Here is a 27,265-nt window from a genome sequence, read left to right as displayed (position 1 = left end):
AAATTAATTTAACTTATTTAAATCAATATTGAAAAAAATTAATTTAACTTAGTTAAATCTATATTGAAATAAATTAAATTATCTTAGATAAATAAAAATTAAATTAATTAAATTCATATTAAAAAACTATTTTTGTGTTTTTCTTGACAAATGTTCGTTTTCACGAATGTTACGCACTGCCGTGCAAAGCACAAAAGCATTAACGACCAAAACCAAAATATGGAGAAAACCCGCGAAATTCAAACTTTCTTTGCCTTAAGATACCCCAACTTACTTCTTTCAAGTTTATATAGTAGACTTGGATTTTTCAACTCAAATTATATTCTGGCACTAAACAATTTACAGGCCAAACGATATTTCAGAAATATCATAAAAAATACTTTTTAGCACGTATATGTTGGACTGTTTATGTCTTAAAACGCTAAAAATTGCGTCTTGATTTGACTTTTAAAGAAAATAAACACATTAATGCGTTTTTGGTTTGAAAATAATGTAAAAATCTAAAATAATGCGTTTTGCAACAAGTCATTTCTCTAAGAACAAAAATTTTAAATTCAAAAATTAGTTCAAAATTGAATTTAACGTATAACATAAGGTAAAATAAAACCAAAATCTGTAAATCGAAAATTTGGTCGTTAATGCTTTTGTGCTTTGCACGGTAGTGTAGATGGCTACTTAAGCGTGAAGTCAAAACCACCATGGACCAATAATCTAAGGGGACTCGCTGTTCAGGCTTTAAAAATTACGCGTTAATACTGGTATTAGTTCAATGTGGACAAACTTGTCGTCGCTGAAGTCGATTTCCGGCGTAGTTTTGTAGAGAAGCTGGATCGTTCACGTTCAATTTTGACAAAATGGCGCCGTTGTTGTCGGTTAAATGATGAGTCTTAGAAAGTTTTAGATCTTTTAGTTTTGAAATGGGTTCTTTAAAAGTTTAAGTAATGTAATTAACCATGGTGTTAAGTAAAAATAACCGGTAAGCCGCGTATGGCTGAGGGCTTTTAACCAAATTCACTGGAATCCATTTAATTTCTAAACTAAATTTAATGAACCAAGCCTAACGTAACTTTATCGCACGTTATGTCACCTAAGCCCCGACTAAGCCTCTCGTAGTGATAGTTGATCAGAATTCTTGAGGCGCTTCAAAGCGGCTAGCGTACCTCAAAAAGCCTTCCAATTTAGATCACGCCTACTGTGCCAAAATATCGGGAACAGTGAGTCCCCTTTTAGATTCTTGGTCCACGAAGCCACAAAATTCCCAACTAGAGGAGCGAAAAAATATCCCATTTTTTGAGACTTCAGTAACGCTTTAAAATTGTCTTACAGCACCACTCCCGACTTTTTCTCTTTGATATTCCTCAAATCAGTATAATAAATAATTCAGTTTTTTTTTAAAACTTGCCTTTATTTTATAATATATTTAGAACATAACAAATTTAACAACAAAAATTAATTTTATTTTAAATGTTTTATTGGATTTTGAGGACGCACTCCTGAAATTTTTAAATTTTTAATTAGTTGAGAATACAAACTTAGATTGATAAATATTTAATACTAAAAGTATATAAGATATTCATTAAGAGATAAGTTCATCTAGAAACTGCCGAGGGTAAATTCGACCATAATGGCCCGGCTGGTCTCAACATAGACTTCGTGCGTATTTAAAATTTTGGTCATAAGTATCGCCGCCTACTGACCGAGTTTTAAATTGAATATATGAAAGCTGTCTGCTCGTTCAAAATTATCTTTGGACAACCGCTGAACGTTTCAACCGAAGAACTTAAAAATTTAAAAGTCCTCTGCTATTTCTTTACATAAATAGTTCAGTAATATTAAGGCAGATGGCGCTATATTTCGTAGACTCGAAGCCCGTAGACATTATCCATAGATATAGGAAACGTATAGAAAGGTCTAGATAAAATATTTCAAAGGGAGTGAATAGGGAGGTGCTCCATGGTGACAGCTAGCAGAAAGCCAGAAACGCGTAATTTCTGCAGGCTATCCTTATAAGGCGCTATCTATCGGTAAGAAAGCTCGTGCTATCGTCGCGAGAGCCATTGTCTCCTGCTTAAAAATTATACTAAAAGTCACCAACAGATGGTGTCTAAAGACTACGGCCGGCGGAAAGGTCAAGCACTTAGTACTAAAATGCTAGGAGAGCTCGCGCTCTTGGTCACGTGCCTTCCTCGGTGTCTGCTAGGTGTCAATTGACGGCTTTTAAAATTCATTTTGCGCGTGAAAATACCTCTACATGTTATGGTAAAAAAAGCACGCAAAGAAGGCTGTGTGCCCAAGACATGTACAGTCCTGATCAAAAGTTTCTGGCCGTTTTTGTTTGGGAGTCAATTTGTTTCTATTTTAGGTAGAGAGCCGAGTGAGGGCTTCACGGAAAGAATACCCTCACGAAAATATTATGCCGGGTACGATAATGCGCTACCACTAGTAGGGCACAACCCATACCGGAAATAGTAAAACCCCCCGAAATGGCGTCACGAAAAAATTAGTATAATTTGTCGTGTTTACGCTCGTTCGACGCGTTATCCTATTTAAAAACCAAATCCGGGTTCACTTTTCTAATCGGAATTGTGGTTGAAAAGTTATTGAAGAAATAGTGACGACGTAAAACACGAAAATTAACCCTAATTTGGTTTTCAAGTGAAACAAAAGCAAACGTGAAAGTACTAATATTTGACATAATATCGCGCGAGACCATTTATTTAATAAATTATAATTATAAACACGACAAATTATACTAATTTTTTCGTGACACCATTTCGGAGGGGTTTTACTATTTCCGGTATGGGTTGTGCTCTACTAGTGGTAGCGCATTATCGTAACCGGCATAATATTTTCGTGAGGGTATTCTTTCCGTGAAGCCCTCACTCGGTTCTCTACCTAAAATAGAAACAAATTGACTGCCAAACAAAAACGGCCAGAAACTTTTGATCAGGACTGTACCTGTAGTGTCGCGCGCTAAAACGTCATTTCAAAATTCGTCAATTCCGTATTTTATGTTAGGCTTGACGCCCCGAAATTTATCTAGACCTTTGTATACATTTCTTATATCTATGAAATATATCCTTGATTACACTACTTAGGGCTATTGATTTTTTTTATTATTTTATTATTTTCGCGTTTTTCCAGAACAAATTTATCTGCCGAAACGAATTTTTTTAAATGCAATGGGAGCCTTCGAAGCTACATGTTTGAAGCGAGTAACAGTTCTCTAAATAGATATAATATATATTTATGTTAACACTCACCCCATAGGATTTTATAGTTTCCACAGTCTGCAAAAAATGTGTTAAACAAAAGGGTTATACTCAACGTTATCTACATTATCTTAGATTAAATTAAAATGAAAAAGATAGTCCACTTACGGGAAATTTTCCGCTTTTGAGAAAACAGTTCACGGCCTGATTTAAATAGCGGGGATAAAATTAGTATTCGACTAGCAAATTCACTGAAAATTATGGCTGATTCTCACTCGGACAAGAGCACCACGACGGCGAGCGTGGACACAAAACAAAAACTTAGTTAGGCCTAATGCAATTTCTTTTGCTTTGACGGCAAATATCATCGTTAGGCGATTCGTTAGGCCTTATACAATTTGTTTTGTGTCGATGCTCGCCATCGTCGAGTTTTTCCCTGGTGAAAACCCGCCTTCTCTGAAATGTAATCGTACCATGCGTGATATAGATTCGTCCATACACATTTTCATGAGAAAATCGGCATTTTCAAGTTCTTGGTTGTTGTTAGCCTCTACTTTGCACATTTGCCAAGCAGCTTTGCTCTAAAAAAGTAGCTTTTTTAATTTTGGTTTTACTAGACCCTTTAAAAGGTTCCGTATCTCCTGGTCCATAGACCCATTTGAAAACTTGTTCATTTTAGACCCCTCTGAATTAACTTTAGCGTTTATCCTAGACCTAGACCTCTTTGAAATATTTCCTGTCTTTATGCCTATATCACAACGAATTCATTCCCACGTTTCCTAGACCTAGACCTAGACCTCTTTGAAATATTTCCTGTCTTTATGCCTATATCACAACGAATTCATTCCCACGTTTCCTAGACCTAGACCTCTTTGAAATATTTCCCATCTTCTACACCTAGAACTATTTGAAATATTTCAGTCTCCTATGCCTAGACCGCATTGAATTTTACTAGTCTCCAAGACATGAGTCTTTGAAATATTTCCCGTCTCCCATGTCTATACCACCATTAATAAATAAATTTGGACCGAAATTTTTTTGTATGATTCTGTGATCCTTTAAAGTACCAACCTAGCGGCCAAATTGCCACTTATAGTCAGTGCCGTGCTTAGAGGTCTCGCGGCCCCGGGCGAAATGCATGGGCGAAACTGATTGTAGCGGCCCTCCGGTATATACATCCCTATGGTAAAATTTTAAAGGCCCTGGGCGACCGCCCGGCTCTCCACCCCCTAAGCACGGCCCTGCTTATAGTTTCAGTTAAAGGGTCAATAGATATGATAGAGACAGTGGCGTAGCTAGCATGGGTGGCACCCGGTGCGGATATCATGGTGTGCTACTTACTAGTCAAAACGCGTAAAAAAGTTTTTTCGAACTTTTCTAGTTTGTGTAAGTTTTTATATTTTTCACGGTCGGTTGTCACCCCCAAAACGGCCCCAAACGGGTGGCACCCGGTGTGGGCCGCCCCCCCCTAGCTACGCCACTGCGCTTCAATAAAACATCTTCAAGGAAATCACCAAGAAGTAATATTTCCGAGAACCAGGACCTGAAAGCTACTGTTTATATAGTACTTGTTGAAATAATGGTAACTTTTCACCTGCACGATATGCAACAAGTTTTTCCTTTTAACCAAGGTGCCTTTTTTGACATATTTAGGCTTAGCAAAAACATGAACGAATTATAACCGACGTTCTGTTAACAGGTGAAAAGTTTCCATTATTTCAACCAGCAGTAAATTGCAAGTCCTGGCTCTCGGATATATTACTTCTTAGCCATTTCCTTGAAGAGGTTTTATTTAAGCGCCTATTCTGTCCCACGTCTCCTAGACTTGAATTATTTCTCATTTCCAAGCCAAATTTGATTTAAAACTAGCTCGTCTCTTAGACCACATTCTTTCTTTTATCAAGATTAAATATTAAATTTAAATACCTCATCATTGAAATGCTGCATCATGCAATCCACACTTTTTTGCGCCAGGTTAGATTTCTGGGCTTTCCCTACACATTTTATTGTTGATTACGTAATTACGATGATTAAATTATTTGGAAATAAGTCTAAGACATACATACCGCAAAACCACTGCCTAGCTTCTTCCATATCAGCCGCATTCGCGATTGCAATAACCAAACAAATGGAAAAAATACTCAACAAATGACTCATCTTTACAAATATTTCTTGCGAAAAACGATGATAAACTTTAAAGAAAATTTAACTGTTTAAAGTTTCAATTTCTTGCTTATATACTATCCGAAACAATCGCTTATTTAATAACATAGCAGATTAATTGGATAATTTTAGGTTATAAGGAGGAAAATATTACAATATTAAAGTTATAGTTACCAGGACATTAATTCAAAGCTAGGATAAGGGTAAAGTTTACGTTAGAGTGATACAAAGTAAATAGTTCTAAATGCTTCCAAAGTTACCCAACAGATCTATTAAAGGCAGTGATAGAGTGAAGTTCAAATTCTAATTGGTTCGGGTAACTGTCAGGTGACATATAAGTGCATATATCTAATTCAAGGTTCCTCAAGTAATTTAAAATTTTCATTGTATTTAAATTAGCGACAAATTTCCTTGAATAACAAAATAGCCCTGAATTGTAGGTAATATTAACGAAATTAAATATCATATGCAAATCATTTTATTTATTACACAAACAACAAAATATAAAATATTTCTATACATATCAATATACCGCATTGAGTGTAGTGTTTTTTAGACATATATTGGCAGTAATACGTTAATTTTTATTGACTACAATGATTTTTAACAAGCAATTCCTTCGTGATGTAGCAACCATTTTTTAATTTTGGGTCCACCACCTGAATACTGCCCTATAGTTCCATCTCCGCGTAAAACACGATGACACGGAACCAAAATCATGATTGGGTTGTTCCTCATTGCAGAACCAACGGCCCTAGCTCCATTGCTACCGCATAATTTGGCCAGATTATGGTATGTTATTGATTGACCTAATGGTATATCCGCGAGTAATTTCAACCATGTTTTTTGGTAGAATGAACCTGAAATATTAATAATATTTTTACTGAAAATGAGAAACATTTATTATTAAACCCTCTTATTACCATTATTATTTGCAATTGAAGAACATATTGGCGGTTTTATGGCTAAATCAATGCCATTCGGGTTTTTAAAATAGACTTTTAACCAGTCAATACATTGCAACGCTGGTTTGTAAGAATAGCCATTATCCTGCCAATGCTGTTCGATTAATGCCACTTCTTGTCTATAAAAATTGAGCTGTGAGTCTTTGAAACACTTTTAAAATTAGGGGTGTGCATACTCGGGTTGGGGTTCGAAGTCGGGATCTACTCGCTTGCTTTGAATGTTATGTAATCCACTGGGACAGCTAGTGATAAGCATATTGCCAATCGGGCTGCTCACAAGGTAGCTATTTGTTGGACCATAGTGGCATGAGTGTTTTTTGTTTCCTTTGTGCATCTTCGCTGCTTGATGAGCGGAATATGCAGCTGCAACTTTATTGAAAAACAAAGCATTTAAGATTAGTAAACATTCTAAGCCTTGGCTCGAATTTATTTTTCTGGTGTTTCTTAAGATAAAACAGGCGTATTATGATTAAAATGTAAAAATTTCGCTTTTAAACCTTTATTCGATGAAATCTTGACGGAAACTTAAACGAGACAAAGTTTAAAAATTATATTATTTAGCAATTTTGCAGACTGATTCGAGCCAAAATCGAGCTTACCAAAAACAAACGGGCTTTACTATTTTTGACAGCCTTTAAGTTTCAGAACCTCCAGGAAATAATCCGAAATTACCCGGATATCTTCACAATATATTTCTGGCAGTTCTGTAGATATTGATAATGTAGTTTAGAAAACCGAAAATAGATGGCGATACCTTTTTGATCTTTAAGTATTCTTCGACATCCGTCCAATCAGCCACAGGAGGCGCTCGTACATTTTCGATGTTTTCAAAGAAAATCAGCAGAAACGAGATTGGCTTCGCAGTGAGTGTGTACTGTTGTTATTATTCCGTTCTATTTGGTTATGTTGCCGTGAATAACGTGGGGGAAAACCCACATTATAGTGAAATATTGACGTGTCAAATTCGCGCATTCGTCGTCCAAACGCAATGTATGTCTAGTATTAGAATATATTATTTTACTTAAAAATTTTTTGGCGTTGTGATACAGTTAAGCCTTGGCCATTCAGACCTTGACCTGGTGAACGGAAAAAAAATATTGAGAACGTGCGTTGGGTGATTGTCATTTTAAAATCACCCAAGTATGCGTTGCGGTTGTGCGTTTTCAGCGCTTTTCTTGACGGTGTAGTAAAGTCATGTCCCAGAATAATTCGCCAAAGTACAGCAGATCAGCTTCAGAAGGGAATTTAGCCGATTGTGAAGATGACGAACCATTCGAACGAGATAGCCTACCTGTGTATTCCAAATCATCCTCGCCAGAATCCAAACTGGTCTCTTCGTTTTCGACCCTACCTCGTAGGATGGGACCCAGGAAAAGGTTCAAACGTAAACAGCTGAAGAGGGACGAACGTTACGAAAGGGTTTTAGAACCGAAACCCACTAAACCAAGCAAACATAATCCAGAACTGAAGAAAATTCCAAAAAGTCATTCCACCGATGGTTTTTTTACAAGACTGTTTCGAACTTTAGGTTCATTAACCACGAACAATCGAGCCAATCAAAATTATAAAGTCTCCGCTTTGGAACCCACTCAAGTTGTTGTACGGCCTGCTAGCAATCAAGTTGTACCGGTGTCCAAACCTAAACAAACTAAATCAAGGTTGATATCCGCATCTAACAATGATATAAGATCTCAACAACCTGCGTTGGAAATTACCGCAACTGATCATAGTGATCGATTTAAAGATAAAACACCAGCTATATGCGGACTAAGGAACCACGGTAATACGTGTTTTATGAATGCAGTTATTCAGTGTTTGTGTAACACGGACCCATTTGCCGAGTACTTTGTATTGGACCAGTATAAAGTGGACCTAAGCCGTCACAATAAAATTCACGCGAAAAAGTACGGTACCAGAGGAGAGGTGACTGAGCAGCTAGCTCAGCTATTGAAATCAGTGTGGTCTTGTCAGTATTCGCAGGAAATTTCAAATAAGTTCAAAAACTTGGTGTCAAAGTATGGAAATCAATACGAAGGCAGCTTACAACATGATGCCCAAGAGTTTTTGTTATGGTTGTTGGATAAAGTTCACGAGGATCTCAACATTGCAACAAAAAAGAAATATAAGAAGCCCAAGGTATGCTAAGTTTTCTTTTATTTGTTTCTGTTAGTGTTTTTAACATAGCGTTTTGTTATAAAGAATGATGCATTGGATTTAGTCGCTGCAAATTGATAGAGGCATTTGCATGTGATTATCATTCATCTTGAATCTTTTTGTGCTTTGCAATTAATAGAAAGCGCGTCAAATGGTTTTTCGTTTTTTTTATAGAAAATGCGCCTAATCCCTTGATATTTATAGAAAACTTGCAGGATTCATTGATATTTATAGAAAACGCGCCGAATCTCTGGCTATTTATAGAAAACCATCGAATCTCTTGATATTTATAGCAAACGCATCGATTATCGTTATATTTATAGAAAACGCGCCGAATCTCTTATTTACAGAAAACGCGCCGAATCTCTGGATATTTATAGAAAACCATCAAATCTCTTGATATTTATAGCAAACGCATCGATTATCGTTATATTTATAGAAAACGTGCCGAATCTCTTATTTACAGAAAATGCGCCGAATCTCTGGATATTTTCAGAAACGCGCCGAATCTCTGGATATTTTCAGAAACGCGACGAATCTCTGGATATTTTCAGAAATACGCCGAATCTCTTGATATTTATAGCAAACGCATCGATTCTCGTGATATTTATAGAAAACGCGCCGAATCTCTGGATATTTAAAGAAAACTCACCGAATCTTTCATTTACCGAAAACTCGCCGAATCTCTTGTTATTTTTAGAAAACGCGCCGAATTTCTTGTTATTTTTAGAAAACGCGCCGAATCTCTAGATAGAAAACGCACCAGATATCCTTCTTTTTTTGTTAAAAAAAATCGCAAAATTTTATAATTTTCGTAGAAAACTCTCAGCATCATTCGGCTTAATGCAGAAAACGGGCCGATTTTTGAAATTAATAGTAGAAAACGTTATAAAAATGTACATGCCATTTTGTACACTTGAAAAAGATTAATTTTGGCTGTCCATTTTTGTGACAAAATACGCGTACTTTAATTTTTCGGGTTCCCTACAAAGAGAACCCCTTTCATCGCAGTTCATCTAGAATTTCTATTTTTTTCAAGGGCATTTTACTGTCATTTTCGTTTTAGGTTGCTTTTTTTTCTCCTTTTGGTAAATGACATGTTCAATTATCTAGCCAGAAATTTCGCAATTTTTGTCAGTAACAATGGGGATTAATTTAGACAAAAGACATTAGGAAAAATCCTTATCAACTTCGTTTTCTCGAGTACCAGTCCGGTCTACGAACGAAGAATTTTTGCAATGAAGATAAATGTTTAAATAGCCTCCCTTCAAAGAACACGTACCATCCGGAGCTCCCCTTTGTTGCAATTTTGACCACTTTTTTGTTTTAATCCAAGCAGCACGAGCCAGGGGGGTTTGTCTACGCCATCAGACTTATTTACTACCCTTCCATTTTACGGTACTGCCAAGCGAGCAAGCGAGATCGTCCCCCTCCGCCCCAAAAACGGGCTATTTTAAATATGAAATTGTTTCAATGCCCAATTTTACGGTACGGTGGGTTTCGAAAAAATACGTTAAAAACTATACTCGTACTTTAAAAACCTCGAGCAAAACCTTAAAAGAATAAGGCCTTCTTTAAATATTTAACGTTGGAAAGGTTTTTAGGCACGATATTTTTATTATTTATTATGACAGGTCTACCGTTTTAAAGCTCCGTTTTTCCCCGCATTTTAAACGCGTTTTCCAACGACCGAGGCTTAGTTGAAATGGATAATTTCGGTTATTTTTGATACTTCGCGTAAAACGCGCGCTTTCGTTCAATTTAATTCTTTTTTTTTTAAAAGATAGTATTTGAAACAATGCGTTAAATATCTGTATCACGAAATCTCGACCGAAAGGGCAGTTCTTTTTTTGACCCACCCCAGACGAAACTTGTCTTATTATATTTTTTGCACCTCTCGCGCACGAGTATTCGTTTTATAAAACGGCTTTTTTACTGCATAACGGTGGATGATTTTTTACGTATTTTTAGACTTGTTTTTTGTAGCTATCCCTTATTACGTGATATTACCAGGGTTAATAACTTGTCGCTACCCGGTATTTGGGGCCTCATCGTATATTAAAATTGCAAATTTTTGGCGAGGTGATTTTTTTTGCTGGCCTAAATAACAGGAAAATGTCTTCCGTTTTGGTTCGGATGATATTATCGAAGATTTATTTCATTATACGGTAACTTGACCTTTATAAGGTTTTTATTTATTTAGCGTTCATTTGATCTTCGAACTCCCCGTTTATTAGACTAGACTTCTGTTGGTTTTATCTCGGGTTTCGTAATGCTGGGTTCTTATCTAGCGTTTAACATCTGCGTTTAAAAATGACGTTAATGTTGAAAAGCTGTCTTGAATATTAAATGTTGATTTGTTCTTTATGAAAGTTGATCATTACGGGCAATTTTTTAGTTTAGAAACACGTCCCTAGATAGCGCTGTTTGACGTCAAAGCAAATTACTAGCAAGTCTAATAAAATACTATTTGTTAACAACTGAATTTTTATTTAATATAAAGCGTAATAATTTAATATTTGAAATATATTATGTTGAAGTGTGTTATAAAGTTATTAAATTTTCCTTTAAGATCCTATGTGTTAAAAATGTTAGTCCTATCCCATATAATTATATTTCGTGTCTATAATTCTATAAATTGACAAATATCCTTTTTTTCCTATACGGAATTCAAACTGTTATGCCATCTGTTGGGGATTTGTTTGGAAATATTTTGCCTTGACACAATAACTGAGATTCCACGAAACTCTTCTAGTATATGTGAAGGAATTAAAAAAGTTACTTCGTTAAATTCAGCTTTTTTTATTTATTCAGCTGATTCTGTTTACGGGGCGGAGCTTACTCTTAAAGCTTATGAGGGCGATTGCGAGCAATGATAAAAATAATCTTAACATAGTCAGTTTATCTTAATGGAAATAAATAAATTTTTGACTAAAATAAATATTGGTAAATTTATAATTTTTTCATAAATCACGTTTTTTGACTTGCTTGACATTTTCTCGCGCTATTTTTTTTAGGGATGCACCTATATATCGGCCTATTTTTATAATATCGGTATCGGCCAATATCGGCACGATATTAAAAAAACCATTTACAGAGAAACAGTTAAAAATAAGAAAATTCTCAATTAACTTTTGATAATATTTTATTTGATTAGCCGCACCACGTACGGCAGACTTCAGAAGCTAGATCATACCTTTTTTAGACAGCGGGTTACGAGTGTAAACAAATAAAAAACAACGACATTTAATTTGTGATAGAAAATATGTATCAAGTATAATGGAAAAAAACATATTCGGATATGCTCTTGCAAATTTTTTTCATGAAAATTTTAATTAACTTTTAAGATTTTAAGGCAGTGCACTGAACCGTCTTTTACAATGATTTATTCGTATTAGGGTTCGTACACGACCTGCAAAAGTCAGGGAAAAGTCAAGGAATTTGAAAATGGTCCCAAAAAGTGAGGGGATTTTAAAATGGTCCAAAAAAGTGTGGGGATTTTAAAATGGTCCAAAAAAGTCAGGGGATTTTAAAATGACCCCAAAAAAATCAGTCAAATAAAATTTTGAAAGATGTATTAAAAATCATCGGAGAAAATTTGCCAAATTGGTCAAGAAAAACCTGGAAATGTCAGGGAATTTAATTCCGGAAATTTTGTACGAACCCTGCGTATAACACTACTGTTATGATAGATATCTTTGTTAATATCAGCCGATATTATCGGCCACGAATAGCCGATATATTGTCCGGCCCATATCGGTGCATCCCTTTTTTTAAACAAATTATTGAAAAGCAATTATGCAAATTATATACAGAAACGCCGAGGCAAATTATTCTCAAAATCAAATCGGCAATTAAGAAAGTTTTGGAAACATCTCGTCGAAGAAGTTCGTGCGTGTTTTGGATAAATGTTCGTTTTGAGCCGTGACACGCGGTGGACGTCCAAGGCTTAAGGGAATGAGTTATTGACGGCTTGCAGGTGTTCTACCTAATATGATAAACTGGAATTCCTGCATACGGGTAAAGCTGTCCCAAAATACCACCAGTACGAAGGGGAAATACACCCATCACGAACTCGTATAAATTATTTTTCTAAAAAGATTTTGTAAAACATAACCCCTTTTTTTCTAAAGGGTTATGACGCTGATTTAAAGGGGATGTTCGCAAATTACGTAATGCGATAGAGTAATGTTCAATTTTAAAGATCCCTACGTGACGTTTAACCTAACCCCCTCAATTGTAATTAACATCACGCACCTTAAAATTACAACATTTCTTTCATAATGAAGCCTATTTATTTACCCGTTGAAACCTAATCATATCTAGTGCTCGGAATTGTTTATTCATTATCCACAAAATTTCCGATTTATTTAACAAAAGTTGGTAAAAAGAAGATAATTTTAACTTATTTAATTAAGTTTTTTACAAAAGTTTTTTTTAAAATGGTATTTATTTAAATAATTGTTTGTTTTGTTTAAATAATAGGCTTATCCACTTTCGATTATTTTAACATTTTACAATTATTATTCAAATATTGGTTATTTAAATAAATATTATTTAAATATCGCCATGCTTATTTTATTCATGGATAAAAGTTAATCGAACGCCGACCTCTAATCATATCATTTAATAATCAGCTAGAAGAGTAAATGTTTCAAAATTTGAAAAGTATTAAAAAGTCGCGCGAATCAATTATTAAACAAAATTCCCTTCAAAAAATCCCTGGATTTTTACTTCATAAGTACTTGAAACATATATTTTAATGTAATTCAGAGCCCCCAGAGGTCCTATAATTCCTATAAAATCCTACATTTTCAAAAATGTCCTATAGCATCCTATATTTTTAGCCAAATCCCCAAAAAGTTCTATAAAATACTATCATTATGATATTTTCCATTTAAAATCAATTAAATTGCTAGATTTAGCTATAGGATTAATTCCTATACATAGCCATTCTAGTCTATATTTTTTTATTGTTAACATGGTTAGCTACTAGTATATTTTTGTGATAAAATCGTTAAGTAGTTCATATTTTTTAATTGAAAATCAAAGATTTATTTCCCTAAATATAGATTTTGTTTTTAAATGCATTAAGTTAATAAAATCCTATATTTTTATAAATAGTCTTATTTTTCGTATAAAACATTTGAAGATTTGACCTGGTAATTTTATGGCATTATCCTACATAGGGATGCACCGATATATCGACCTATTTTTCTAATACCGGTATTAAAAAAATTATATCCAGAAAAACATTTCAAAATAAGAAAATTATTGATTTAACTAACTAATGATAATATTTTATTTGATTAGCCGCGCCACGTACGGCAGACTTCAGAAGCTAGATCATACCTTTTTTAGACAGGGGGTTTACGAGTGTAAACAAATAAAAAAACAACGATATTCGATTTGTGATAGAAAATATGTATAACGTAAAATGAACAGAAACATATTCGGATATGCTCTTTGCAAACATTTTTCATGAAAAATTTTAATAAAATTGTATGACAGTGTACTGAAACGTCTTTTACAATTATTTTATCATATACACTACTGTTATGAAAGATAACTTGGTTTATATAGAGTAATATCGGCGTGACGTATGTTGACGTCACCCATGCTTTTTCCTATAGATAAAAAAATCGCCCTCAAAATGGTGGCCATATCCTAAAGCTACCGAGCGATACTACTTTATTGTCCGATATATCGGTTGTACCCATATCAGTGCATCCCTAATCCCATATTTTCCTTAACTTTGCAAAGAAATGTTTCTATACTATCCTATAAATCGACTACTAATTTCCTATTTCTCCTGCGAATGGAGTGCACACCGGTGACGTCTTGCTTATGCAGAGCCCTACCTACGTGACGTAATTTGTGAACAACCCCCCAAGGAATAATTTAATTTTTTTTAAACTTTTTTATACATAAAACAGCGCAGTCGCGTGTTTTATTGAGACACGATCTGTATGCGGGTGTCGTGAATAATCCTACGCGATGTTAAATAGTTCCCTCGGAAACCGTGATAAGGTCAAATTGAAAAAAAATTGTAGGACCAGTACCTTTAAAAAATGTATGCAAATTTTGATACGGTCATGTGATACTTTTTAAATAATTCATGCTTTTTCCACCGCCGCGCCGTCTTGTTTCGTCGTGATTTACGGTTTTATGACTCGAGGAGAAAACTTTTGAAATAACTTTTTTTTTCCGGAAAATGTGATTTGTATCTCGCAGGTTTTTTTTTTTTTGGAAAGCTGAAACTTAGAAAGGAATTTTTTTCTGATTAGATAGTTGGGAAATAATTTTATCTATGTATTTCGTGGTTTGCTGGAAATGAAATGTCTGATAAGCGATAACGGTTTTAAATTTACCTGCAGATTTTTTTGTTTTTATTTCTCGGCAAGTTTTTACCTTTTTGAAAAGTCAACGTTCGTATGACGTAGCGTATTTGCTTTACAAAGCTTCCCGTATCTGTTAACCACACGTGTTATATCCAAACGCGAGAAGTTATTTTTCAAGGTTATTAACTTTATGTATGCCTGTGTTCCTCGTATGGTATACGTTTTGTTTTGGTTTTCATTAAATTTAATTACTTAAATGTGAATAAATGTCGTATTTAAGTAGCGGTTAGTCAGATCAAGAACATATTTAGTTTTACCGAGTACGCACGTGTCTAAATAAGCGAGTAGTAGTATCACCTGGAAGTGTTGTCTTATTTAAATTAATCAGTGATTTAAATCACCTGAAAATTTACGGATTAACTAGGTTCTCTAGTAATGTCAATTCAGGGCAAATTGAAATTAATCTTAATTAGATTTAATTAAAAATTAAATTTATTTAAGAATAATTTAAATTGTAGTTAAATTAAATTAAATTTTTGTTCATCTGCACTAAAATTATTAATCGATTTATCAAAAAAAGCAGACATAAAACCTTTAAAATGCAATACAAATCTTATTTAAATCAAATAAATGTATTTTTATCGGTTTTTTTTTAATCCAAACCTTGTTACCTGGGTGTGACTTAAATTCGCAATTCTAATTAAAACTCCAATGCCATCTATCGGGGACCTGTTTATTTATGGATTAAATAATAAAATGAACTCCTTAAATTCAGCTTTTATGGAAGTTGCGTGAACTAAATTACTAGAAAATATAGGTTCTATTTGGCGTAATGAATAATTAGTTTCTTTGAGCAATGTTAATTTGTTGAGTGGGTGCCCTGATAATTTTAATGGTGTTAACCTATATTTTCCTTAATTTTGCAAAAAAAAATTCTTCTTTAATATCCTTCAAATTGACTACAAATTTCCTATATTTCGGATAACATTTAAAAAAAATTCTGACGCCATTGAAATGCACGCCAGGGGATGCTCAGGGAATACCCGACCGACCCAGACACAAAATCGATTGCTCAACTACCAACTAATATCATAAAACATCGGTTACCTGTATTTTTAATAAAATATTCTTTTTTCAAGTTGAAATTTCTAATTTAAAAAATAACAAAATAAGCCAATTTCGGGAGTTAAAAATGACGATTTTTAGTATGAAGGCATTGGCGCCCCCTCCCTAAATTTCAGCGCCCCCGAAGTTGGCGGCTGGTTCCGATTTAAAATTAATTGAAATTTTAAGTTATGTTTAAAACGTATCTATTAAAATATCCGATTTAAGTTGATTAAATCACGTTTAATCATAATTAGAATGTTTAAATTTGATTTAATCATGATTAAATGATTAAAATGATTAAATCTGTTTAAAATGATTAAATCCTGATTAAAAAAATTGTATCGTGATTAGTATGATTAAATCGTACTATAGTTTTGATTTTAATGATAAATTCTCTATTCGACCGATTATATTGATTTAATCTAATTAAAATGATTAAATCTAATTAAAATGATTTAATCTAATTAAAATGATTTAATCTAATTAAAATGATTTAATCTAATTAAAATGATTTAATCTAATTAAAATGATTTAATCTAATTAAAATGATTTAATCTAATTAAAATGATTAAATCTGATTAGATCTAATTTAAATGATTAGATCTGATTAGAATGATATGATTAGAATGATATGATTAGATTATGATTAGATTATGATTAGATTATGATTAGATTATGATTAGATTATGATTAGATTATGATTAGATTATGATTAGATTATGATTAGAATGATTAGATCTCGTTTAAATCGTGATTAGATTTTTTAATCTTTATTACCTTGATTTAATAATTTTACTATGATTAAGACGCACCCAAAATGGAAGTGACCTGCCCCTCGATCACGTAGCCCGCCATTTTCTGTCTATAATATTATACAGCTCTAGCAAGGCTAAAACACAGTTGGCCAATGGCGCAGCCCATAGCGAACACTGCGAAATAAGGTCGCGTGACCTGGCTGAAAGAAGCAATTCTGAAATCTCGGTATCGAGGGAGTCGACCTTCTTTTCTGGCCGGAACGAGTTAAAAATTATACGATTCTTTAAAAGCAAATAATTTCCCGGGATGAAAGAAGCGCCGTTAAGCCTTTGAATTTCGAAATCCCGCCAGATTTAGTCTCTATCCGCTTCTATTGATGCAGTTTCGTAGATTGGGTTCCGTCTTTTCAGTTTCATCTCGTTATTGGGAGCAAACGTTGAGATCGCATTTGTTGCTCGCTCTCGGGTTTTGTTGATTTAATTTTTTTTCCGTCCCAAGTAAAGATTTACTCCAAAATCGATTTTTATTTCGAGCGGGTGGACAGACGCTAAAACGTTGCCTATGATTCTCTTTTACCTCGATTTAAGCCTTTGAAATTGACGTATCTTTGCACCCGCCCCTGGATAGGCGAAACTATAAAGTCCAGGGGGGGCTCACGTGACTTTGTGGAGAGCTGCAGCGCCATCTATCCTTAGAAATACGAATTATTATTAATTTTACTTTGCTAATGGTGGTTTAAATTTTGATTCATCTAACTTATCTAATTATTTTTATTATTTAAACCATCTTGTAATAGAAAGGTGGAAGTTAATTAGCTGTCTGCAATATCTGAAAGGAATCATTTTTCCTTTAAAGGTTAAAGGTTTATTTGTGGATCGTACAAACGTACACTCCGTTGAATCGGAGCGGCATACACAGATTGAATATATACACACACATGTACACATACATAAACAATTATATTGATCGCACGGCCAACTATGAACACGAGTTACCGAATCGAAGTTGGCTGTGATATGGTAGTCACGTGATTTTGTTTTCCCATTTTAAGAAGTTGGTTAATAGTTACAAAATATACCCGAATTGTTCGAAATTGGTATACAGCTCTGAAAATTGATACACACGTGCCTTGAACTATACTCTCGACTACCTGAATTATTTTTCAAAAAACCGACAGGAAAAACTTTTATAAGCAAAAAACGCCTTTGTTTGCCGAGGACGCGCGCATCTTAGTTTATTTGTGTTTTTAAAATGCTTTAATCTACGTTGCACCGCATCTCCGCAACTTTAGGAATAAAAAATGGTAAATCGCGTGTAGCTCGCGTGGTAAAGGTGGTAAAGTTATGAATTTTTTATGGTAATACGTGTCACAGTGCTACTTAAAACCTGATATGGAACCACATCGAGGTATTTTTTTTACTTGACGTTTTTTACCATTTTTCATTTTTCTCTATAGGGAGAAATGGCATATCAGGTTTTAAGTAGTACTTTGACACGTATCACCATAAAGAAATTTCATAACTTTTCCACCTTTACCAACCGAGATACACACAATTTACCATTTTCAAAATTTCGAAAATGCCAAAAATAGAAAAAATAGATAAAAATTGACAAAAAAAACATCAAAATTGATCAACTTTTGAAGTCAAAATCCCATGTCATTTTCAATGGGAAAATTTAATATTTTGTGTTGTTAAAAACATTTTTCGTTGCCATGGCAAAACGGTTGCCCATTGAATAAATTCCCTTTAGGATTTTTCATGATACATGAAGGTCTACCAATCCCCCGAGTTTGAACAAAATCGGTGGCTTACACTTCGGGATGTCTCCTTGTCAGTTAAATTGCTAAATTTAGCTATAGGATAAATTCCTATTCAAAGTCATAAATAAATAATAATAAACTATGCTGGTTATCGGCTCCTGCTAATACCCTTGGCACCACCTTGGGCCCAAGTCATCGAGCGACTTTCAATGCCTTTTATAACAACATAGATGAAGAACGGGTCTACCAGTTCTTCATCTATGATAGCAGGTGGCCGGGTTACAATGCGTAGGAGGGTGGTGGAAAGCCCTTCATACGACACGAGCCAACAGCTCCCTACACTATTACCGTTAACCTCTACAAGTTTTTATGGGAAGGGGAAACCGAAGAACTATACTATACTTTTGTTATTGTTAACACGGTTGGCTTACTAGTATATTTTTGTGATAAAATTTCTATTTTTTTAAGGGAAAATCAAAGATTTATTTAACTAAATATAGATTTTTTTTAAATGCATAAAGTTAGTAAATAGTCATATAAAATCCTATAATTTTGAAAAAAATATTTTTCCTATAAAAAAATTTAAGATTTAAGTGGGGGGCCTATACTTGTGTAAAAATTGGTTAAGGTAGCGAGGGTTTTCGACATAATAAGATTAAACCTTAGTTTTGATTGAGGTTATCGTAAAACGTTGGTGCATTTGCACCGGGAAAAGTCAGCGAATATCAGTTGGAAGTCAAAAATTAACCCTGAAAATAATTGAACTTTTGTGTGCTGTAGTTTAACGAAATTGGGACTCTAAAGTGTAGCTATAATGAAAAAGTCTTGGAATGTCACGGATTTAAAGGACAATATTAAGCGCAGGGTGACCAGACTTCCTATATTTCCTATATTTATAATGCCTTCCTATAATTTCCTTTATTCTTACCTATTTTATTATAATTTCACGGTCTTTTGAAAATGAAAGAACTTTTTTGTACGTGTCATCATCTAGTGTAAATACTGCCATTTTAAAAAAAAATCTTGAAATTTACGAGCTTTGTAAATCCGCTAAGTGATCCAATAATGCAAGAAAGTAGTGTACAAAACATTATCAATATTCTAGGTGATTCGAGTCTAAGTATACCGACATGCAATAATTACCTTATTATTTTTCCCATATTTTTCTTTGTTAGTTTCCTATATTTCGCCTATTTAATATCCTATTATTCCTATATTTTCCTATAATTCGCCCCTAAAATTCCTATTTTTCCTATAAAATTTTCAAAGCTTTTCCCTGGTCACCCTGTAAGCCGGTAGTGGTAGGCCAATCGAATGGCTAATATTAAGCCTGGATTCGTAAGTCAATCTGATGACAAAATGATTGCTGGTGTAGATTTTTCAATCTTGCCATATTCGCAGTTCCATTTCGCAACTAAGCCGGGGTAACGATGTCAAATTTTTCGTTCCACTCACTTTCGTAAACTTCCTGAAAGTTTGAATCTCTGGGAGAGCGCGTGGTATGTTAACGGCAAATCTTTCTCGGCAACATGAGATTAAAGTCAATTTAGAAGCAGCGGCGTCCCACGCTGACCTTCCGTTCAATTACCCGAGGAGCCGAGAAATCGCATTTCGCCAAAATGAGAATCTTTTGCGACACGCTTCTGACATTCCGTCGCTGCTTCGGCGAGAGAAGTGCCTGCGTTTTGTACATTGACTATTTGAAGCAGCGTTGCCAACTCCCGAAGAAATTAAATCGTTGTATCGATGCCACAAAATACTCGATTATACCAAAATAAACCATCCATGTGCCTAATTTTCAGATAAAAAAACCCAAATAACCGTCAGAACAAAGTTAGGGAATTTGAAAATGATTCCAAATGGTCAGGGAACTTGAAAATGATTCCAAATGGTCAGGGAACTTGAAAATGATTCCAAATGGTCAGGGAACTTGAAAATGATTCCAAATGGTCAGGGAACTTGAAAATGATTCCAAATGGTCAGGGAACTTGAAAATGATTCCAAATGGTCAGGGAACTTGAAAATGATTCCAAATGGTCAGGGAACTTGAAAATGATTCCAAATGGTCAGGGAACTTGAAAATGATTCCAAATGGTCAGGGAACTTGAAAATGATTCCAAATGGTCAGGGAATTTTAAAATGGCCCAATAAAGTAAGGGAATTTTAAAATGGCCCAAAAACGTAAGGGAATTTTAAAATGATTCCAAATGGTCAGGGAACTTGAAAATGATTCCAAATGGTCAGGGAACTTGAAAATGATTCCAAATGGTCAGGGAACTTGAAAATGATTCCAAATGGTCAGGGAACTTGAAAATGATTCCAAATGGTCAGGGAACTTGAAAATGATTCCAAATGGTCAGGGAATTTTATAAGTGCCCAATAAAGTAAGGGAATTTTAAAATGGCCCAAAAAAGTAAGGGAATTTTAAAATGACCCGAAAATAATCAATATTTTTCAAGATTTTACCTCAAAACATTCATTTATTCTACAAAAATGGCCAGGGAAAATTTGTCAAAAACCTGGAAATGTCAGGGAATTTAATTCCGGAAATTTTGTACGAACCCTGTTAAATCAGGTTTTTTGAAAAACTGCTTTATTTTACTTTTAATATATTTTTCGCTTTTGTTTAACAGTGCATACATATTACAAATTAACTAAAAATTATTATGAGTATTATTACAAGTCTCACGTGACCAGAACGAAGTTTTAGTTTTATTTTTGATTTTGTATACATGCAGCGTTTGCAGGTTTTGAAAATATGAATTCAAAGTATCTAGGTCATCTCGAATTTTGTCAAAATAAACCGCCCACGTGGCTAATCATATGCATTGACAATATTTAGGCAACGCTGCCATGTCCTTAAAATTAAATCATAGTATTGAGGCCAGAATATTCTCGAATTTTGAAAAAATAAACCGCCCACGTTACTGATCTTTACATTGACAATATAAAACGGAGTTTCTGAAAATAGAATTGCAAAATTATCGATTTTGACAAAATAAACCGCCCACATGCCTGACCATATGCATTGACAACATTTAGCCAACGCTGCCGTGTTCTAAAAATTAAATTATTTGCGACCGAAAACTATCGCTACGCCCCCTTTGGTTCGCCTTTGAAACCTAGATAGGTAGCGGCTAAAGCAGACGCTATTAGTTTTTCCTCATCGTTGTTCGTAAATTTTACTTTATAAATAATGATACTTTGATTTTTATACAATTTTTGCATCGTTTGCGTATATTTTGATAAATTTATTTTGAAAAAACGTTCTTCTGACTGTTTAATTTGTCTGTAGCAGACGCTAGATCATAGGAGCAACCTCTGAGAATATAGCGCCGTTACGCCACCTAGATAAATAGTATCGTGGTTAGAATTTTTAGGTAATTATTATCTTAAAAATTGTCGGTAAATTGGAATATTGTTTGAACATTGGCGTTAAAAACGCTCAAATAGAGTAGTATCACCTCGTAGCTTTGGCCATGGCCGCCATTTTAGGCGCGTTTTTTCTCTATAGGATATAGCATGGGTGACGAGGGGTCGGACATTTGTATTATTTGTGTACGGGATTGTGGATTTTTAAAAAATCCAGGATTTTTTTATTGTGGATTTGTCATACAAAGTCTATAGGAGCAAAATTGGTGGATTTTGGATTTGTGGATTTTTTCCAAATTTTGTACGGGATTTCGCCAAATGTCCGACCGCTCGATGGGTGACGTTGCGTGATGTAGCACTGACACTACTCTATAAAGTTAAATATATTGAAAAAGAATCTTGATTAACACCAAAATCATGTTGTCTATTTTTAACAATTTTTTTGTATACATACACTGACCCATTTATTGAAAATAGCGTACTATATAATACAATACGCGGTTAAAATTATCGAGACGTTCTATAATTATCGTACGTTTGGCAAACGCTTTTTTTACAGGCTAGCCAGTTTTCCCAATTTTTTTATTGCGTCTTAAATTTCGTTTTGTGGCGTGTAAACGATCCGTCGCGCCATCTACCGTTATTTCGAAAAACATATTTCTTGCTTTTTTTTGGCGGGAAACGGCGAAAAAGAAATGTGGAAAACGCGTCGTAGTAACACTGAGCTGAGCGAGTGGAAAGATTGATTGTGCACGCTATTGGGAGCCCTGGCTCTCCGAATCAGAAATCGGGCCTTGGCCCGTCCGGCGCTCTGAAAGCCCCAGCGCCGAACAAGAAGTCCCCTTCAAAATATATCCGCGAAAAATTGCACCGTCCACGATTTGCGTTTTTTTTACGCTCGATTTAAGGTTGATTTTCTACTTTTCTTCAGGGCCAGAACGCCACAACGGAGCTTAGGCCTTAGCTAATTTTCTCGCCTCGACGCAAAAAATTCCCGTTAGGCCTAATATTTTTTTTTGCGTCAAAATTCACTGTCGCGGCATTTTTTGGCGAAATTATATATTTTAAAATATATTTATAGTTGGTAAACAGCCAATTCGTTCGGGTAACTAAAAGTATTAAGCAAATTTTAATAACGAAACTTGTTGGCTAACGTCTATATGAGTGTCGTAAAAAACGAAAGCAGTGAGCAGGTGAATTTTTGCTGCCCTAAAATATGCAAAGATCGGTGTAGAACCTTGGACGAATAATTACTGGACCCGAAACCAAATGGCGCGCTGGGTGCTTTTACGGCAGCGCCGCTTGAAGCGCCGTAGTGTCAAGTATTGGAAAGATTCTATCCAAATACTAAACACATGCCCAATATTAGCGTTCTTAGCTCGTCACTCTCGTCAAAGCTTACCCCTTTATTTAAATTTATAATGTATTTAAACTTTCACACAAACTATAATATACTTCCTATTTAAATTAATTAAATCATTACCCTTTCATTTTTATTCCAATACAATTATTACTGAATAATCTAAAGCCTATTAAAATTCCGAAAGCCTCACTTCTATTAAAAACAGCAGAGCAGACGACGGAATGCGGGTCATCTGACATTTTTACGCAGGTGTTTTGTATTTGGATAGTAATATTTCGCGATCCTCTCGGTAGGAGTGCTGACGGGCGATGCAAATTGTGGAACCGGGGATTTGGCTTAGGTTTCGAGTCCAGTAATTATTCGTCCAAGGTATAACCTATGCAATCTCATATTGTTGTAGTTACCCTAATTCATTGTTGGTGCTAGTGCATTTTTAAAATGGAAAATCTTCAAAACTAGCCACTACTACAGTGATATTGAGTGTAGGGAGTTGTTGGCTCGTGTGGCATGAAGGGCTGACCACCACCCTCCTACGCATTGTAACCCTGCCACCTCTTTAAAGGTATAAAAAATCGCTAGATGACTTGGGCCTAAGGTGGTTTCAAGGGTAATAATCATAGCCTAGATGATGAAGACTTTTATTATTATTATTAATACTTGCAAACTGATAGAAGTTTATTCTATTAATTTTAAACATTTTCCCCAATATAATTTTTTATTTAGTATTTTGTTCTGATAATTTATTTCTGATAATTTTCGCGTTTTTCCCCTAATAATTTTCGCGTTTTCCCCCCTTGTAATTTTCGCGTTTTTTCCTGGTAATTTTCGCGTTTTTTCCTGGTAATTTTCGCGTTTTCCCCCTGGTAATTTTCGCGTTTTCCCCCTGGTAATTTTCGCGTTTTCCCCCTGGTAATTTTCGCGTTTTTTCCTGGTAATTTTCGCGTTTTTTCCTGGTAATTTTCGCGTTTTTTCCTGGTAATTTTCGCGTTTTTTCCTGGTAATTTTCGCGTTTTCCCCCTGGTAATTTTCGCGTTTTCCCCCTGGTAATTTTCGCGTTTTCCCCCTGGTAATTTTCGCGTTTTCCCCCTGATAATTTTCGCGTTTTCCCCCTGATAATTTTCGCGTTTTCCCCCTGATAATTTTCGCGTTTTCCCCCTGATAATTTTCGCGTTTTCCCCCTGATAATTTTCGCGTTTTCCCCCTGGTAATTTTCGCGTTTTCCCCCTGGTAATTTTCGCGTTTTCCCCCTGGTAATTTTCGCGTTTTCCCCCTGGTAATTTTCGCGTTTTCCCCCTGGTAATTTTCGCGTTTTCCCCCTGGTAATTTTCGCGTTTTCCCCCTGGTAATTTTCGCGTTTTCCCCCTGGTAATTTTCGCGTTTTCCCCCTGGTAATTTTCGCGTTTTCCCTATGATAATTTTCGCGTTTTCCCTATGGTAATTTTCGCGTTTTTTTCACTGGTAATTTTCGCGTTTTTTTCACTGGTAATTTTCGCGTTTTTTTCACTGGTAATTTTCGCGTTTTTTTCACTGGTAATTTTCGCGTTTTTTTCACTGGTAATTTTCGCGTTTTTTTCACTGGTAATTTTCGCGTTTTTTTCACTGGTAATTTTCGCGTTTTTTTCACTGGTAATTTTCGCGTTTTTTTCACTGGTAATTTTCGCGTTTTTTTCCCTGGTAATTTTCGCGTTTTTTTCCCTGGTAATTTTCGCGTTTTTTTCCCTGGTAATTTTCGCGTTTTTTTCCCTGGTAATTTTCGCGTTTTTTTCCCTGGTAATTTTCGTGTTTTTTTCCCTGGTAATTTTCGTGTTTTTTTCCCTGGTAATTTTCGTGTTTTTTTCCCTGGTAATTTTCGTGTTTTTTTCCCTGGTAATTTTCGTGTTTTTTTCCCTGGTAATTTTCGTGTTTTTTTTCCCTGGTAATTTTCGTGTTTTTTTTCCCTGATAATTAATTTCAAAACTTCCTTCAATTTTCGCATCACTCGTTTTAATGTAGCTCAACGTGCTACACATTGTAGTAATTTAAAAATCCAGAAATAATCCGATTTTATTGAAAACAACAACAACCAAATAAAATCTTTAGTGCCAAAACAAATCGATAATCGGGAAAATTTATCCGTTTAGCCCGGAAAATTGATTTCTGACAGCCATTGCGATCACATTCGCTACCCCTCCTTGCCAGGTTAATCCGCCCCCGCCCCCGAAAGAGCGGAGGGTATAGGCGGCGCGTCGGGCGGCGGAAGGGGCTCATCGGCTCGGGCCATAAGCGTGATATCTTTACCTAATGCGGTGACTGCTTTTTCTCGCCCATTGGATCTCTTTTATTGCTCCCCGGGGCTGAGGGAGAGGTAAAGGATCGGCCGTGTCGCTGCGACGTCGAGAAATAGTTTCTAGTCCGGCGCCCGTTTTGTAGATGCAGCCGAAATTATACTCTGATAAAGTAGGGATGCACCGATATGGGTACAGCTGATATATCGGCCGATATTAACAAAGTTATCCGTCATAACAGTAGTAGGGTTGCCACGGTACCTGGAAAACCTGTAATTGCTGGAAAAGTTGTAATTTTAAAAATTGTCTGAAAATCAGGGAAATGTCAGGGAATTTTAAAAATTGTCTGAAAATCAGGGAAATGTCAGGGAATTTTAAAAATTAGTCTGAAATCAGGGAAATGTCAGGGAATTTTAAAAATTAAGTCTGAAAATCAGGGAAATGTCAGGGAATTTTAAAAATTAGTCTGAAAATCAGGGAAATGTCATAGAATTAAATTTCGGTTGCAAATAGGAAACTTATACTAAAATATAGATAAAATATACAACATTTCGGCACAAAATAAGCCAAGAACAATCTCCGGAGATGGTCAGGGAAAACCTGGAAAAGTCGGGGAATTTGAATCTGTAAAAAACTGTGGCAACCCTGAGTAGTGTATATGATCAAGTCATTGAAAAAGACGGTTCAGTGCACTGGCATACCATTTTATTATAATTCTTCATGAAAAAAAGTTAACAAGAGCATATGTTTCTTTTAATTTTACTTGATAAATATTTTCAATCACAAATCGAATATCGTGGTTTTTTAATTGTTTACACTCGTAACTAGAGGTCGGCATTTGGATAACAATTAACCGTTTGTTTGGATAATATCCATTAACAAAAATTATCCAAAAAATAATCAGTTATTTTTGGCTTTTTCCCATATTAAATCGTTTTGGTCCATGGATAATATCCATGGATAAACGGTTAACCGCAATTTTTATGGTTAATTGAAATTTTGCCAGTTAATTTATCTGCTCCGCCGATCTCTACTCGTAACCCCCTGTCTAAAAAGGGAATGATCTAGCTTCTGAAGTCTGGCGTACGTGGCGCGGTCAATCAAATAAAATATTATCGTTAGTTCTTAAAATATTTTTCTAATACCGATATATCGGTGCATCCCTATAAGAAAGGGATTAATTTCGTTTCGGTTGACAACCTTGCCAAAGGTAGAGAAGAGGATTATGAGATATCTGCAAAATGGCTCAGTATATTATAGAAGGTTTTCCGCTTCGTCGCTGGCTGTTCTAGGAGTTCTCTATCTATAGGAGTCAAAAGATGAAACTTAAAAGCGTAATTTTAGAATTAAATAAATATTATATTGTGATTGAGAATGTTATTAATTTTAAATTGCGATTGAGAAATAAATTAATTTTAAATTGCGATTGAGAAATAAATTAATTTTAAATTGCGATTGAGAAATAAATTAATTTTAAATTGCGATTGAGAAATAAATTAATTTTAAATTGCGATTGAGAAATAAATTAATTTTAAATTGCGATTGAGAAATAAATTAATTTTAAATTGCGATTGAGAAATAAATTAATTTTAAATTGCGATTGAGAAATTAATTAATTTTAAATTGCGATTGAGAAATTAATTAATTTTAAATTGCGATTGAGAAATTAATTAATTTTAAATTGCGATTGAGAAATTAATTAATTTTAAATTGCGATTGAGAAATTAATTAATTTTAAATTGCGATTGAGAAATTAATTAATTTTAAATTAAGATTGAGAAATTAATTAATTTTAAATTGCGATTG

At 34.7% G+C, this 27,265-nt stretch overlaps 3 protein-coding genes across 3 annotated transcripts in view; 1 reads left to right on the top strand and 2 right to left on the bottom strand.

Moving 5' to 3' along the window:
* Positions 1-1,407: 1,407 nt before the first annotated feature.
* LOC149961882 (uncharacterized) lies at positions 1,408-5,369 on the bottom strand. Its single transcript, XM_090162084.1, has 6 exons — positions 5,279-5,369; positions 5,139-5,206; positions 3,686-3,793; positions 3,381-3,416; positions 3,264-3,290; positions 1,408-1,493 (listed from the first exon to the last, which is right to left on the bottom strand). The coding sequence occupies exons 1-6, from the start codon at positions 5,367-5,369 to the stop codon at positions 1,470-1,472; spliced, it is 354 nt and encodes a 117-aa protein (XP_090018210.1). The 3' UTR covers positions 1,408-1,469.
* Positions 5,370-5,837: 468 nt separating this feature from the next.
* agt (O-6-alkylguanine-DNA alkyltransferase) lies at positions 5,838-6,960 on the bottom strand. Its single transcript, XM_090170807.1, has 4 exons — positions 6,838-6,960; positions 6,517-6,709; positions 6,299-6,459; positions 5,838-6,235 (listed from the first exon to the last, which is right to left on the bottom strand). The coding sequence occupies exons 2-4, from the start codon at positions 6,672-6,674 to the stop codon at positions 5,979-5,981; spliced, it is 576 nt and encodes a 191-aa protein (XP_090026933.1). The 5' UTR covers positions 6,675-6,709; positions 6,838-6,960; the 3' UTR covers positions 5,838-5,978.
* Positions 6,961-7,137: 177 nt separating this feature from the next.
* Positions 7,138-27,265, top strand: part of LOC149961880 (ubiquitin carboxyl-terminal hydrolase 31-like) — a 47,472-nt gene continuing 27,344 nt past the window's right edge. Inside the window, exon 1 of the mRNA XM_090177111.1 lies at positions 7,138-8,476. Coding sequence (XP_090033237.1) covers positions 7,535-8,476 — 942 coding nt within the window. The 5' untranslated portion in view covers positions 7,138-7,534. The remainder of the gene's footprint in view (positions 8,477-27,265) is intronic.

Source organism: Leiobunum rupestre, chromosome 1, assembly GCF_980474605.1.
Source record: "Leiobunum rupestre chromosome 1, qqLeiRupe1.1.hap1, whole genome shotgun sequence".
Lineage (NCBI taxonomy): Eukaryota > Metazoa > Arthropoda > Arachnida > Opiliones > Sclerosomatidae > Leiobunum > Leiobunum rupestre.
Note: the sequence above shows the minus strand (reverse complement) of the source record. Positions and strands in the feature narration are given on the sequence as shown.